Source organism: Gigantopelta aegis, chromosome 3 (genome assembly GCF_016097555.1).
Source record: "Gigantopelta aegis isolate Gae_Host chromosome 3, Gae_host_genome, whole genome shotgun sequence".
NCBI classification, from domain to species: domain Eukaryota; kingdom Metazoa; phylum Mollusca; class Gastropoda; order Neomphalida; family Peltospiridae; genus Gigantopelta; species Gigantopelta aegis.
Window position 1 is genome coordinate 74,349,412 of NC_054701.1, and position 17,699 is coordinate 74,367,110.

General features: G+C 36.7%; 1 protein-coding gene across 1 annotated transcript; it reads right to left on the bottom strand.

Annotated features, from left to right (window-relative positions):
* Positions 1 to 3,844: 3,844 nt before the first annotated feature.
* LOC121392539 (nuclear-interacting partner of ALK-like) lies at positions 3,845 to 17,660 on the bottom strand. The gene is made up of 9 exons (XM_041523716.1): positions 17,528 to 17,660; positions 14,912 to 15,080; positions 13,410 to 13,563; positions 12,785 to 12,868; positions 12,270 to 12,397; positions 11,546 to 11,652; positions 9,174 to 9,324; positions 7,948 to 8,211; positions 3,845 to 4,154 (listed from the first exon to the last, which is right to left on the bottom strand). Exons 4-9 carry the CDS (start codon positions 12,831 to 12,833, stop codon positions 4,077 to 4,079), a joined length of 777 nt encoding a protein of 258 aa, XP_041379650.1. The 5' UTR covers positions 12,834 to 12,868; positions 13,410 to 13,563; positions 14,912 to 15,080; positions 17,528 to 17,660; the 3' UTR covers positions 3,845 to 4,076.
* Positions 17,661 to 17,699: the final 39 nt, after the last annotated feature.

A 17,699-nucleotide genomic window follows, 5' to 3' on the forward strand; every position in this document is an offset into this window, starting at 1 on the left:
GGTGTGTACTATCCTGTCTGTGGGATGTTGCATGTGAAAAAAAATCCCTTGCTGTTAATCGAAAAAGAGTAGCCATGGTGTGGCAGCAGTGGGTTTGCTCTCTCATTATCTATATGGTTCTTAACCATATGTCCCAGAAAAATGTGTTGAGTGCATTGTTAAAGAAAATATTCCTTCCTTTCAGGTTCATCTATAACATGCATAATCAATTTTTACAAATTAATTAACCACTGACAACTAATAATTAACCCACTGTCTTGGACACACAGCCTGGATAGCTGTATTGTGCCATGGGCTCCATTCCACGAAGCGATCCAAGCACTAAGACCACCTAAGTGTGTACGGTAGTTGTGCACTTAATGTGGTCTTGGGGCTGAAATCACTTAATGGAATGGGCACTGGGCACTATTGAAAATAGAAACATGAAAACCAAGTTTAAAATGAAATCATAAATCATTCTTATTGGATGTCCTGGTGAAAGAGAAATTTCAAGTCTCTCATTGGTAAATTACAACACTTGTGAAGCCCAGCTCCGAGATCTATTAAATGGTGATCAACAAATTTGGCAAACATGGTTTTTGCTCATCTTGCCAGTGATACAGCTGTTACCAATACAATTGCTACTCACATCAGTTATAGTATGATGTAATGACATGGCCAAAGTGGTGCTGAGATTGCAATTGTCCACTGTTGCTGTTAACCTGCCATATTAGTGTCAAATAGCTTTACCGTAATATTCATAGTATTGTCCGTTCGTTACTAGGTATTGTTACAGTACTGTCGAGTTGATTAAAAAAATTAAGCTATAAATTAAGCTGTAGTGTTGAGTTGCTACCAAGTAGTATTGTCAGGTTGCTACCTAGTACTGTAACAACATACACAGTAAGGTTAGGTTGTTAGGCAGCGATCAGATTTATGTTTTTGTCTCCATCAAATTTGATTGCATCGCAGACGGATGAAAATGTGTGGAAAAGTCTGTTCATACCAACTGATTTCAATACAATCAAATTTGATGGACAACAGATGTATGTGGAAGCAAAAATTTAATAAATATGATCGCGGCTTTATGAATTATGACAATCAAAGTCGTGTTCAGTCACTGGTACGGATCAGTCAGGAAATTTGAGATTACCTTCCCAAAACTCGTTGATCATCATTTATAGATAGCATATTTTATAGTGTAGTAGAGTTAGTCTTCTTTTATAATACAGCCTCAAAGAAACTGAGGTTAAATAGGTTTAAAAAATAGACTGGATAATTATTTATATATTGTATCATTGGATGATAATAAATTTTATGTAAACCACCTTATTGTTATTTGTTTATTAAAATACTTTATATTTTCAGCTCTGCAAGATAAAATAGGGATATCCATTCAAAAACAAACGCTGAAATGATCTTCACAAAACTGAAACCTCTATACTATACTCAATAGAATACCGTAAATCACTAAATTTGTTTTTGTTTGATCTATTAGCTGCAGTCTCTTAAGCTGTATCCTAATCAGACATGAGCATGTTTTTTTTTAGAAACTATGGATTTCAATGGCCATATCCTAACTGCATGTATATGGCTCACCGTATAATTTAGTAGAGCATAAGCGACACGATACTGATGGGAATTGTTTCTATTTTTCTCACATGACACAAACCACAAAAATATATTAACCAATGAGACAACTTAGTCTTGGCAGCTTCAACGGTCGCATTAAAGTTCGTTTTGTTTAACGACACCACCAGAGCATGTTGATTTATTAATCAACGGCTATTGGATATAAAACATTTGGTAATTTTTACAGTTTTAGAGGTAACCCCACTACATTTTTCCATTAGTAGCAAAAGATATTTTTAAATGCACTATCCTACACAGGATAGCACATGCCACGGCCTTTGATATACCACTTATATTAGGGGGATTGATCCTAAATCACTGCTTTACCACTGGGCTACGGCTTCAACAGTCTATGACAATTTCATTATGGAGACGCTCGTATTATCGCATCCAGTTAGGATACAGCTTTTTATCATATAATATTTTTCAGATACTTTTCAGATCACATACTTTAAGAATTTGATAACCTTGCAAATTAGATGTAAATTAGTCGAGGTCTCGGCACTAGGTTTATTGACATTTAAGCAAACGTACTTGGGTGACACTCAATGATTGACGTATGCATTCAGTCATCAAATAAAAACATTTCAATGGCAATTTGACACTGAAAACTGTTCAGCGTTCAAAAAATGTTAGGCATAACTTTATTTTGATGCAAGGACATCCGAAATGACATCATTCGAGTTTGACGTCATTTCCATTCAAAAATACACCGTGCCACATATTCTTACGTCATTTGAATATTTAGTAATGGTGGACTGGAATCAAAGTTGCGTGTACAGTTTACCAAAACACGTATTAAGCTTGAGCTTATATGATAGAGATTATTACTCTCGTGTATTTCGGTATCGTCAATATCATATATTAGGAATAAAAATAATGTATTATGCTTGCATAATACACTTTTTATTCCTAATATGTGATATTGATGATACCGAAAAACACTGGTAATAACCTTTATATATTTGTTACATAAATATGCAGAGTGATATTGTACTTTAATTCAAAATCAAAACATGACAAGTGTGTAAGGAATACTCATTTATTTGACAGTGTTCAAAAGAAGATGACACATTGTTGTAATACTGGAAACGAGGAAATGACTAGACTACTGAAATGGCAAGTTATAACATAATTTTCTGTAGGTACAACCGTGTCCGGTGTATCGGCGATTCGGTGCACTTGGTATTTTGCTTACATATGCTTAGGAAGTTGTCATGTTGTCGGTGTTTTTAATGAATTAAAGTTTAATTCCTTTTTCAATGGTTAATCAAGTATCAACATATTTATAGTTAGAGCACAGCTGAATTTCTAGTCCAATGGGAGCTTCATATTTGGTCACGTGAAGTACATTTATATCCCGATAAGTACTTCAGACATTCACTTTATAAGCGGTATTGCTGCACGAGATTTTGGCTCTGCTCTAAGACAGTTAGAGGACGAGTAACAATACTTTATCGGCGTATAAAGGTAGTGTCGCACGAGAAAACGCTCGGCTAACGCCTCGCCTTTGTCTCGTGCGACACTACCTTTATACGCCGACAAAGTATTGTTACTCGTCCTCTAACTATTACTTAAGGGTGCAATTAAATTTAGAATTATCAATAATTATATAATAATTTCAAAATAAATCATTCCCCTATTTTCGTGTATATAAACACGAAGTAGGTCAGCCTTCTTGATATTAACACCTTTCCTGCATTTTAAAAATTATAGTAAACGGTGGAAGTATTTTTTCCACTTATTTTTATTTAAACTGAAAAGGAAAACGGCTAGACAAATGCAAACAAAACAAAAGTTTTACACCTTAATTGACCGTCATTCCAGTTCACAATTGTCACATTGTTACAAAAAATAAAAGCGTAATAAGATCCACGTGTGTGCACAATCTACCCGAAAAAAAAAAAAATGCATGTAGGCATCTTGGTCATGCATGACAATGAACATGTATACATCTGCAGTACTGTGCCACTCAAAAAAACGATTCTGAAACCGATTATGAGATGGGTCATATGTGATCGTTCATTTTCATAATAATATTTTTAACAAGACAAAACAAAAAAAATGTACTCAAATAATCCTGGGACAATAGTGTAGTATTTATGGGCTACAAAGTGAGGTCATGGGTGGTCTATAAATAGCGGGATCAACGATCCACATCTATTGTGCCGAATCACCGGACATGCAAATCGTTTTGGATACACAGGGGTGCCTACATTTATGCACCATTTTAAAATGTTTATTTACTACAGACATAAAACAATTTGTAGTGTATTTCAGATTATGCACTGCTTCATTGGTGAGAGACACATTTTATTAAGTATTTCAGTGTTCACATAGAAAATGGTCCTTGAATACTTGATTAGACTGAGTGGAAATGTCATGTCACATAATGGAGACATATTCATGTTGTTGAGATGAAAATGGCACAAGTTGAATAATGTGAATACATGTTGAATAGAATATTATCTATTTGTGACTGTTGATGTTGTCCAGTCGCTGAACAGATGACGAATGGATCTCAAACCTGCGACAATTGGACTCTGAAACAAGAAAAGAAAAGAAAAGTAGTCATCCAGTTACAAAAGTAATGTATATCAAATATTCAGCTATAACTGACAGATCAAAAATTTGCCATATGCAAATGTATTTTCTCTGTATAATTTCATTTCATTTCTAGTTATTTTCGCACTTATATCCAATTAAGGTTCAAGCACGCTGTCATGGGCACACACAGCTTTCAGGGGCCAAATTAACTAAACTGTTGCAACTTTGCGATCTCGCTGTGCAATGCTAAAAGACTTGCAAAGAGGATGCTTTGTTGTCTAGCAGAGCCTAAGAGACCTTTGTGAATTAGGCCCCTAGACTGTCTCTAGGACAGTGGGTTAGTGGTTAGTTGTTGGTAAGAGAGAGTTGAGTTACTAAACTCGATCTGGGTGGGATCAGATATCGGGAGGTGAACCCAGTACCTACCATCCTTAAGTTTGATGGCTTATCACTTGAGACCAGTCTGTATAAAGACCACCTGCTTTATTAGCCATGTTTAGCAGGTCTTACTGAATGGCTTAACCACTGAGGCCAGTCTCTGTATAAAGACCACCTGCTCTATTAGCCATGTTAAGCAGGTCTAATTGAATGGCTTAACCACTGAGGCCAGTCTCTGTATAAAGACCACCTGCTCTATTAGCCATGTTAAGCAGGTCTTATTGAATGGCTTAATCACTGAGGCCAGTCTCTGTATAAAGACCACCTGTTCTATTAGCCATGTTAAGCAGGTCTTATTGAATGGCTTAACCACTGAGGCCAATCTCTGTATAAAGACCACCTGCTCTATTAGCCATGTTAAGCAGGTCTAATTGAATGGCTTAACCACTGAGGCCAGTCTCTGTATAAAGACCACCTGCTCTATTAGCCATGTTAAGCAGGTTTAGATTAGATTAGATATGTTTTAAACGTGCTCACATACCTTTATGGTTTCGAGCACTGTTAAGCAGGTCTTATTGAATCACTTAACCACTGAGGCCAGTCTCTGTATAAAGACCACCTGCTCTATTAGCCATGTTAAGCAGGTCTAATTGAATGGCTTAACCACTTGACGCCAGTCTCTGTATAAAGACCACCTGTTCTTTTAGCCATGTTAAGCAGGTCTAATTGAATGGCTTAACCACTGAGGCCAATCTCTGTATAAAGACCACCTGCTCTATTAGCTATGTTAAGCAGGTCTAATTGAATGGCTTAACCACTTGACGCCAGTCTCTGTATAAAGACCACCTGTTCTTTTAGCCATGTTAAGCAGGTCTAATTGAATGGCTTAACCACTGAGGCCAATCTCTGTATAAAGACCACCTGCTCTATTAGCTATGTTAAGCAGGTCTAATTGAATGGCTTAACCACTGAGGCCAGTCTCTGTATAAAGACCACCTGCTCTATTAGCCATGTTAAGCAGGTCTTATTGAATCACTTAACCACTGAGGCCAGTCTCTGTATAAAGACCACCTGCTCTATTAGCCATGTTAAGCAGGTCTAATTGAATGGCTTAACCACTTGACGACAGTCTCTGTATAAAGACCACCTGTTCTTTTAGCCATGTTAAGCAGGTCTAATTGAATGGCTTAACCACTGAGGCCAATCTCTGTATAAAGACCACCTGCTCTATTAGCTATGTTAAGCAGGTCTAATTGAATGGCTTAACCACTGAGGCCAGTCTCTGTATAAAGACCACCTGCTCTATTAGCCATGTTAAGCAGGTCTAATTGAATGGCTTCTAAAAATAAGCTTGATGCTACACAACAAAGCAAAATGCAATAATGGGAGTGATACAGATAAAATGCTGACCATGTGTTGTTAGTTAAAATAAAAGGAAAGAAATATTTGTTTAACAACACTGTGGAACATTTGACAGTATGGCTATTCGATATCCAACATGCCGTTGCTTTGGCTGAAATGAGAAATTTATAAATTACAGCCCATGGGCCCACTAACAGGGATTGGTCTTAATCAAGCAAGTGCTTTACTTTTGGGTTACATCTCACCCCCTCCCCCAGTTTTAGAAGAAACGTGCCACAACTTGTACCAAATAGCAGTAAGCAATCTTTTGTATGTACTTTCCCAAAGGACAGCACATGATGCAGCTCTTAATATACCAGTTGTGGAGTACTGGGTGGGTGATGGGGGTGGGTCTGGGTTCACTGAGGATAATTGATTTCAAGACCAATCACATCTCGAGCACTCTGTCACTGAACTGCATCCCACCTCATATTAAAATGAAAGCAGGAAAGAAAGAAAAAAAGAAATGTTTTATTTAACGACACACTCATTACATGCTGTCACCAAGCTAACCTACTAATGAACGAGTGGAATTCACCTGATGCTACGTCATAGGTCAGATGCGGGTCAAATCGACTGGATCAGTGTTTTTTCCCTGAGCGTTTTACAAAACGTCGCTTTATTAATAATTGAGGTGGTATTTTTGTTTTTTATGGTTAATAATGTAATCGTTACGTATTTTTTTATATACTGTATATTAATAATGTGCCATGATTGTGGACCTTTAATTTTCTACAAAGGACCCTAATACATTGTACATCATTAAAAACTAAAACAAAGGGAAATATCCTTTTGACTCATTCATATGCTGAAGAGGGGATGTGATTTGGGGTAGAGCATTGAATTAATGTGCAATGGAAGGAAGGAAGGGTTTATTTAAAAACGCACTCAACACCTTTTATTTATGGTTATATGGCGTCAAACATATGGTTAAGGACTACACAGATTTTGAGAGGAAACCCGCTGTCGCCACTACATGGGCTACTCTTTCCGATTAGCAGCAAGGGATCTTTTATTGGATCTTCCCACAGGCAGGATAGCACAAACCATGGCCTTTGTTGAATCAGTTATGGATCACTGGTCAGTGCAAGTGGTTTACACCTACCCATTGAGCCTTGCGATGAAGGCAGGAGTGTTTGACTTATTTCTAAATGAGGTGACCATCGCATCTGATATATCTCCAGTTCTGTGCTGTTATCAGATTATATACAGCAGGGACGAGTCTACTTCATACACATAATGTATAATGAACGCAGAGAAAAATGGCCTAGAGCTATTGAACTATTAAATGGTGGTCAGCATTATTTTTGTACAAACTGGAGCACTGTGCTTTGAAGTTGACCTCCACTTCACCTAGTCAAGACGGAAAGATCAATACTGGAAAGGCCAAATACCAAGTGGCTAAAAACATATATTATCTTAATTTGTTTATTTTAATTTATTTTCATGCTTGGATCCTGTTGAGGTGCAAACAGGGTTGAAACTTAACTTAAAAATCATGGTGGCCAGTAGAGTTGTTATTGACTCGTTAAATTCCAGCCAGTGCACCACGACTGGTGTAACAAAGGCTGGGTATGTGCTATCCTGTCTATGGGATGGTGCATATAAAAGACCCCTTGCTGCTAATCAAAAAGAGTAGCCCATGAAGCGGCAACAGCGGGTTTCCTCTCTCAATATCTGTGTGGTCCTTAACCATATGTCCAACGCCATATAACCGTAAATAAAATGTGTTGAGTGCGTTGTTAAATAAAACATTTCCTTATTTCTTGTCAAATTTAAATAACTCTCAAATAGCGTGTTTCATAATGTAATATAATATGGTATTGCAGTATAAATACAGTACATCTGCCATTAATCAAAACTATCACTTGGGTTGAATAAAACTGGTTGCAGTGCACCAAACCTTTTCTGTTTGTTGTATCACATGCTTCATGTTGTTAAAATAAATATTTTTCTCAAATTTATTGCTGGCTGATGGACCTTTGTAAAATTCACAGTATTTTTGCTAACCTGTTTGAGTGACTTTGAGAAGCTTATGTTACTGGCATTCAGTAGTCTAGGTGCTAGTATCTGGACAACAAGCAGCCAGCCAGGATGGGCTGTTGGGTCTGTTCCGTCATCTTGTTCCGCAGACGTCCCAGACGAGCTCTCTGGCAGCAAGACCCCCTCTCCCTCTGTCCTGACCGGCTTTGATGGATTGGACGACTCAGATTTTGTTATCCACGGACACCAGTTCCTGTGTTCGGCTATTGGGTCAAAGTCAATTTTTGTTTGCTGAAATAAATAAATAATCAGAATGGTTGTCATTAGTCAATCTCAATCACAATTTCGTAAAAAATAGTTTAAAATATTCTATGTAATTTATGTTAAAACCAGATCAGCCACTGGTTGTTTCAAAGCTGGAGTATCATTTAATTAATTCAATAGAAGGGAGGGGCAGGATGTAGCCGTGGTACAGCGTTCGCTCGATGTGTGGGACCGATCCCCGTTGGTAGGCCCATTCGGCTATTTCTCGTTCCAGCCAGTGCACCACGACTGGTATATCAAAGGCTGTGGTATGTACTACCCTGTGAGTAGCCCATGAAGTGGCGACAGCAGGTTTCCTCTCTCAATATCTGTGTGGTCCTTAACCAAATGTCCTACGCCATACAACTGTAAATAAAATGGGTTGAGTGCGTCGTTTTATTTAACGTCTTTTTTTCTTTCAAAAGAAGGGACGGGATCTAGCTCAGTTGGTAGAGCCCTCACCTGAGGTGTTTGGGTTAAAAGTTAGACCCATATCTGATTGGGGTTTACAACTGGTATAGCAAAGGCTGTGGTATGTGCTGTCCTATCTGTGGGAAAGCGTATATAAAAGATCCCTTTGTGCTACTGGAAATATGTAGCAGGTTTCCTCTAAAGACTGTGTCAAAATTACCAAATGTTTGACATCCAGTACCTGATGATTAATAAATGACTAGCCATGTCGTTAAACAAAAAAAAACCTAGCCAACCTAGCCAACCTAGCTTACCATGGATAGTATTAAACAAAAAAAAACTAGCCAACCTAGCCAACCTAGCTTACCATGGATAGTATTTGTTATACATTAGTCTGGTTTGCAGAATTATTTATTTTACAGACAACAATCCACAAACGAGTTACACATCAAGTAAAATCTACACCATGTCAATAATAAAGCTTATGAAATTGCCTCAGTATTGTATGTTCTCATGAAACAATGACTGTACAAAATTACAATTTTCTGTCTTTTGGGAGCTGGTTCATCACCACTGCCATCATCGTCGCCATGGCAGCCACTTGTCTGCTGACCAGGGGCAATGGCTCTGAAGTTCCACAATCCAACATGGCGGCGACAGTGACTACATATGATGACGTCAGATCTTCCCCTGAATAATAAAAAAATTGTGATATTTCAGACACAATTTTAAAATTACCTGCTGAATGCTGACTTCCGATGTATTAAACACCAAGTTTTAAGATGAAAAAATTCACATGAAAATCCACAGAACTACAGTGAAACCCGTCTAAACCGGACACCCACGGGACACAGTAAAACATCACGTGGAAAGGGGTACAAGGTTTAGAGAGGTTATAATATGTTTGATATTAAAAAAAGGACTGTGAAAAATGCCCAGTTTTGAGATAATTCCGATTTAAGGAAGGAAGGAAGGAAATGTTTCATTTAACAACACACTCAACACATTTTATTTAAGGTTATATGGCATCAGACATATGGTTAAGGACCACACAGATATTGAGAGAGAAAACCCGCTGTCACCACTTCATGGGCTACTGTTTTTGATTAGCTGCAAGGGATCCTTTATATGCACCATCCCAGAAATAACGAGAAATAGCCCAATGGGTCCACCAACAGGGATTGATCCCAGACCGTCTGATTTAAGGAGTTTGGTTGTGAGAGGTTTCACTGTATACTTTAAAAATTTTTTTAAATGTAGCCGTTATCTCAACCGTTTAAAAATAATGAAAGTCAAGGATATCAAAAGGTCGAGAAATGGGGATAATTTTCACCACCAACTATTACATTTCTCTCAAAACCACTGAAATCTTGAGGTTTATAATTTAGTCCTTCACAATCAGATAACAAAATTTGACTGTGTCATAAAATAATATATTTAAATATGCATATATTTGTAACAATTCAGCTACATGTATAAGGAATAAGTATCTCCAATCACCGTTGACATCCAATAGCCGATGATCAATTAATCAATGTGCTCTAGTGATGTCATTAAACAAAACAAACTTTAACTCCAATCAACGATATCTCCAGCTTTATGGCTTGGTTCTTTTAACATCAAGCTAATAAAGTGTGATGATATAATACAGTGAAACCTCACAAAACCAGAACCTCTGTAAACCAGAATTCCCTCAAAACTGGACTTTTTAATCACAGTCCATTTTTTAAAATCAGCAAACAATGTAACCTCTTTAAACCGGATACCTCTTAATACCGGACAATTTATGTGGTCCCAAGGGTGTCCGGTTTAGAGGGATTTTACCGTAAATAATATATTTAAACAAGCATTCTGAGTATACTGCTAACACAGTACATATTCCCCATCGGGGCCCAACAAATTTTCGTATCTACTAAGTTCAATTGCCGTAACTCTATCAAAACTTGAGTAAATCACTTTGAAAGTCAAACTTAATCTGTAGGAGTACATGATATTATGCACATAATTTCAGCTCAGTATTGTGAGACACTGCGAAGAAAAAGTTGGAAAACTATATGTGGGACAGATGGACAGACAGACATATATACAGACAGACAGACAGACAGAAGGGGTCTAATAATTATGGTGCCTCTTGACTCACCATTTGATCAACTGTGAAACACCCTTTAACTAATAAATATTATCCAAGATCACACATGGACATATCACAAACTAATACATTTGAATGGGTTAAAAAAAAGGTAGGTTATATTTAACAACACCATTAGAGCACATTGATTACTTTATCATCGGCTATTGGATGTCAAACATTTGGTAATTCTGACATGTAGTCATCAAAGAAAACCCGCTATATTTTTCCTAATGCAGCAAGGGATTTTTTATATGCACCTTCCCATAGACAGGACAACACATACCACGGCCTTTGATCAGTTGTGGTGCACTGGTTAGAACGTGAAAAAAAAAACCCATTCATTTGAATGGATCCACTGAGGTGGTTCGATCCTGTGACGCAAGCAACTGAAGAGAGCACTCAACCAAATGAGCTAACTCCTGCCCCCTTTAAAAGTTTGTTTTATTTAACAACACCACTAGAGCACATTGATTTATTAATCATCGCTATTGGATGTCAAACATTTGGTAATTCTGAAACAATGTGTAGTCATCAGAGGAAACCCACTACATTTTTTTCTAATGCAGCAAGGGATCTTTTATATGCACTTCCCCACAGACAGGATAGCACATATCACAGCCTTTGATAAACCAGTCGTGGTGCACTGGCTGTAACGAGAAATAGCCCAAAAAGGCCCACCGACGGGGATCGATACCAAACCGAGCGCACATCAAGCGAACGCTTTACCACTGGACTACGTCCCGCCCCTGCCCACTTTGAAGGCGTAATGCTTCGTGTTACCTGCTAGCCCAGCCAGTGACAGCAAGAGTGATGGCCGCCTTTACTGTCTCCGTGTCCATCTTCTCTACATGATAGGCAAATTGAGCACAGCGAGAACTGCAAAAATTCTACAACAAACACAAGAACAAACATTCAACAACAGGCACGAACATGGGAAGTAAAGAGTTAGCTGTCCTGCCCCCATGTATGCCTATAATATTCAGTGTTGTGCAAGTATTGTGTGAGACCTCACAGCAACTGTTGTTTTTCACAAAAGTCCTTGAACAAGTTGTGACAAATTTTAAACAGTGGTCGAGCAATGAAAGATATTTGGTTCTTTTACTCACAAACAATTATTTCAAAATCATTTTATGTCCAATTATTTTAAAATATTTGTAACATTTGTTAATATTTCATTTCCCTCTTAAGTTCTTACAGATATTCCAAAAATCTACAAAAATGTTTTTTGATTAATCAGATACACATCAAGTGGAAGGTGAAATGTATGTTGTATGGATGTTACAAAAATGACTGATGTTCATAATCACCATAATATACTATCTATGACAAAGCTTAGACTTTAAGTCTTTGCTATAGCTAATTGAAGAAGAAAAACAAAAAATAAAATACTACTACTACTAATAATAATAAAACATACAAAAATTACCACAATAAAAATGGCGATATAAAAGACAAAAAAAGCTATAATGGACCATCTAAAGAAAAGTCAGTGTAATGAACTAACCCATTTCTGCAGACTCTCATAATTAATATGCGGTAAACTGTCTGTCATTTTTTTCAACTGGTTGAGCCTCCCTTTGAATTCATTCCGAACTTCTTTCTGATCACAGTGTGGGACCTCTTTGTATGAATCTAGATAAAATAAAAAAAACAGAAAAATTAGCAAAAAATACATCTCAACTCTACATGTTAATATTATACATCAGGGTTGAAATTGCTGTTTGCCAAAATCAATATACTTTGAAAAACAGCAAAAAATGTTTTTATCTCAAATGTACACTTGTTAAAAGTTCATGTGATTTATAAATTAGTTTGAATTTTTTTTTTCTACATTGAAATTGCTATTTAGCTAAATTATACTTTGAATTTTAATCTTGAATTGGTGAATAATTTATTTCAAAATACGGCAACACCATTTAAATCTTATTAAAAAAAATAGTGGAATATATAACCGAAATTTGTTTTTACACAAATGACTCTTCGGTATCAATATATTTATTTATACATATTGTGACTAACCTGATGTAGGGTTTGAAAACCAGGAACATGATTTCACATGACAGGACATTAAACTGTTCTTTAACCTCTCACAATTTTCTTTGTCTGAAACACACAATTTCAAAAACATTCTTATTCAATATAATAACACCACAAATTAAGTAAAAGTTGATGTAAAGAATGAAAAGGTCTCAAAGTCCAAATCAGCAGCAATCACAAATAACCAACAACCAATGAATAAACAATGTGCTGAGGTGTCACTAAAACAAAAGTTTGTTTTGTTTAACGACACCACTAGATCACATTGATTTATTAATCAACAGCTATTGGATATCAAACATTTGGTAATCTTGACATATAGTCTTAGAGAGGAAACCTGCTGCATTTATTCATTAGTAGCAAGGGATCTTTTATACACACCATCTCACAGACAGAATAGCACATACCACAGCCTTTGATTGGAATGAGAAATAGTCCAATGGAACCACTAACGTGGATTGATCTTAGACCGACTGCACATCAAAAGAGCGCTTTACCACTGGGCTACATCCAACCCTTTGTCATTAAACAGACATTTATTTTTTTAATAAAATTTAAATAATACCGAGACATACATGTAAAAACATATCGTAATCCATGAACTTACAGGTATCATCATCCACTGGTGGCAAGTCAGCATACAAGGAAGCCTTACAGCCTATACACTGTAGAGTGTCCTTTTCTGTGTTCTCCCAACCATACTGGGCACACACCAGGGGAGATAACTCTACTGGTTTGGCAAACCAAGTCAATGGATGAATCTGGTCACGGAAAAGTAACATTGAAGTCAACTGCAAACCAACGACATGTAGTTGGAAAAAGCACTTGTCTATCAAGATCATGAAAAAAAATGGTTGCAATGTATTTAATTATTTAATAGTTATACATATACATAATACAGAAAGAAATGTTTTATTTAACGACGCACTCAACACATTTTATTTACGGTTATATGGCGTCAGACATATGGTTAAGGACCACACAGATTTTGAGAGGAAGCCCGCTGTCGCCACTACATGGGCTACTCTTCCGATTAGCAGCAAGGGATCTTTTATTTGCGCTTCTCACAGGCAGGATAGCACAATCCATGGCCTTTGTTGAACCAGTTATGGATCACTGGTCAGTACAAGTGGTTTACACCTACCCATTGAGCCTTGCGGAGCACTCACTCAGGGTTTGGAGTCGGTATCTGGATTAAAAATCCCATGCCTCGACTGGGATCCGAACCCAGTACCTACCAGCCTGTAGACCGATGGCCTGCCACGATGCCATCGAGGCCGGTATACATAATACAATAACTTTTGATACAATTAAGTTTAATTATCAAAACTAAATCACTGCAATAATATTCTATCAAAGTATAAAAAATATGCCAATTAATATTAATCATACTAAAAAGTTAAAGTTTGTTTTGTTTAATGACACCACTAGAGCACAATGATTAATTAATTATCGGATATTGGATGTCAAACATTTGGTAATTCTGACACGTAGTCATCAGAGGAAACCCACTACATTTTTCCCAATGCAGCAAGGAATCTTTTATATGCACTTTCCCACTGACAGGAAAACACATACCACTAGTGCACTGGTTGGAATGTGAAAAAAAAACCAATCAGCTGAATGGATGCACCAAGATGGTTTGATCCTGTAACGCAAGCACTGGTTCAGCCATAGTAACTTTATTTTGTTGATCACCAAATAAACACAAAAATTAGGTGGTTCGGGAACATCATATCTAATGTCACTTTATATTGGTACTTTGTAATATAGTGTGTTATTGCTCAAGAACCAAAGAACGAGTACATAATAAAATATGATTATGTTCATGTTTTTTATTAATAAGTATGTTTCAAATTTAGTTATATGGATTGTCTGTTATTTCTTTAAGATTCATCTGGGTACGAACCAAAAAGAGCATGGCAAACTTTTGTGTGAATGGCTTCGTACCCTGATGAATTAAAAAGAAATTACAAACAATTGTTTAAATAAATGCTGCAAAGTGGTAAGTTCCTAGCTTATAATTTTAACCATGTGTAATGAGAAAATGTTTGATACGGTCTGGTATATTTCACTGTCTAAATTTTGTTATCATATGATTTCATTTACTTGTTATTATCATGAACATCAAGTAAAATTTCATGACACAAAGGATACTGAGTAAGTTTCAATTCTGTTGAAGTATGCTTCTTTGCTGCGAAGCTCCAGTGAGGTTTTCTTGCTGCCATTTTCTTCTGAAGCTGATTCTTGGTGATTTCCTTCTCCAGTTTCATTATCTCTACAAAATAATAGAATAAAATGAAATCCACAGTGATGTAAAAAAAATACAGTGAACTGTAGACCTGCTCCTGACCAGGGTGCTAAATGTGCTTATTGTAACTTTCTACCATTTACCTGCTTTAGTTTACATTTGGAGACTTCTGACCATTCCAGCAGTCTTCTCATCGAATTTACATTCCATGAATTCATATAAACTCATTTAGACTATTTGATAGTCTAAGCCAAGATTCAAACCCATAGCACGCCTCACACAAAGTCCAAATGATAGGACAAAGTCACTTCTCTCTCAAACTTTGTGAGAGTGAAGTTTTTGACCGGATTGGGAGACTTTTGTTACTTGTCATGATCAAGTGACAGCATTATAATTATTAGTGCAAAATAAGCAGTTTATGAACAGGTTTTCATTGAGCAAATTAAATTTTAATTAAAAAAAACACCCTGATATACAAGTATACAAAATAAACAATATAGTTGGTAAAAAGATAAATGCTCTAACAGTTATTAGCACATTTTACTTTTAGCATCAGACACAGTGTGGTCCGGGCTAGACGAACATGAGTTTGTGCTGCCAGTGTCGCATCGAATGCTTAGATACTTAACATATAATTATTATCTAGAAATACATGTAGGTGTTCCTAAAATTCTTCACCATCCATCCTTGACAGTGTACAATGCAAGTGGTTACGGTTTTATAAGTTTAATGCCAGGGCAAAGACAAGTTAATCAAAAGTTTGTTTTGTTTAAAGACACCACTAGAGCACATTGATTAATTAATCTTCAGCTATTGAATGTCAATCATTTGGTAAATTTTCTGACTTGTAGTCATCAGAGAAAACCTACTACATTTTTCCATTAGCAAAAGGGATCTTTTATATGCACTTTCCCAAAGAGGACAGCACATATGGCCCTTGACCAGTTGTGTTGCAATGGTTGGAACAAGAAAAATCCCAATCAGTTGAATGGAGAAACCTGTCAACAAATACATATTTAACTGGAACATTATTGAAAGGGGTGCTGTCAGATTTCTTCCTGTATAGTATGTATATACTTACATATTAGTGATTAATATGTGAATTTTTTTCAGGGAGCTTGAAAATGATCGATGTAAAGGTATTTAATGTCAAACATAGGATTGTTGTTGTATTAATTAGTTAAAAAGTTTGTTTTGTTTAACGACACCACTGGAGCACATTGATTATTAATCATCGGGTATTGGATGTCAAACATTTGGTTATTCTGACATATATAGTCTTAGAGAAGAAAACATTAGTAGCAAGGGATCTTTTATATGCACCATCCCACAGACAGGATAGCACATACCATGGCCTTTGATAAACCAGTCATGGTGCATTGGCTGGAACAAGAAATAGCCCAATGGGCCCACCAACAGGGATCGATCTCAAACTGACCATGCATCAAGCGAGCGCTTTACCACCGAGTTGTTTCGCCCATTGTATTACAGTAGGAATCTTCGACTACCATTTGGTAGGCAGCTATTGAGCAGAATTTATATAGACTGAACTCTGACGGTAACAGTGTGTTGATAACTGTCCAAATGTCTGTCTAGCTCTTTTACTGTTAGCTCGAGTCACCTCTAGCCCACTCCTTACTGATGTTGAAGGGGAAGGCTAGAGGGGACTCTATATAATACTTCAGCAATCATCGACAACCAAATGGTAGCCAGCTACTGTGTCTAAAAAACAAATATTTTCCTAAATCTGACGCCACAGAGCTTCAGTTTGATTATTCTCAGTCCAGTCATGACATTAAACGTACATGATGTTAATCAGTACCAACGCTGCACAAAGAAACCCAACGCTCCTATGCAAAATGAACCTGCACTATACCTTCTTGTGGTGACGTATATAGGGGCGTCAGGTTTCTTGGTGTAGCATTGGTACTGGTTAACAACATGTAAGTTTGGTAAAATATCTAACGGTTACCCCCTACTGGATAATTGGTTATGGCTAGTTTTAGGGTTACGGTGTATATCAGTATCATAAGAGGTAACATATTGAGAAGTCTTTCTTAACTTGGTTTCTTTTATTTTGAAATATTTTATTGCTCAGAAAAAAAAGTCAAATGGATTGCACAACAGGCAGAGCCTATACAAGTGCTCTTCTAAACAAGATGGACATCTGATAATAATCAATATTCATAATCTTAATCATGGAAGGACTTCCCTTTGGCACTGTCACTAACCCTAACTCTATTTATTTTATGGTAAATATTTATGTTCTTTATACATGACAGTGCCAAAGGAAAGTCCTATCTTAATATATAGTAATAAAAGGTTTCTTTCGGGGTTGGGGGGTTGAGAAGGATAGGACTAAAGATGGGGTTATGTCTGATGATCTTATTTCAACTATCGTAATTGTAACCCTAATATAAAAATAATACTTTGAATTTTTTTTTTTCCGCAAGAATTTATTACTGAATTATTACCCGTAAAGTTGAGTACTTGATCTTGCATTACTGAAAAACGAAGAAACAATTTGCCTGACTTTTTCAGGTGTCACCACTTGTTTTTTCTCCGACGCAGACATTTTTATTTTCCCCCGCTGATAGAAGCTCTATGTCAACCCTACCGTAATTGGTTAAGTGATTGCTATAATTA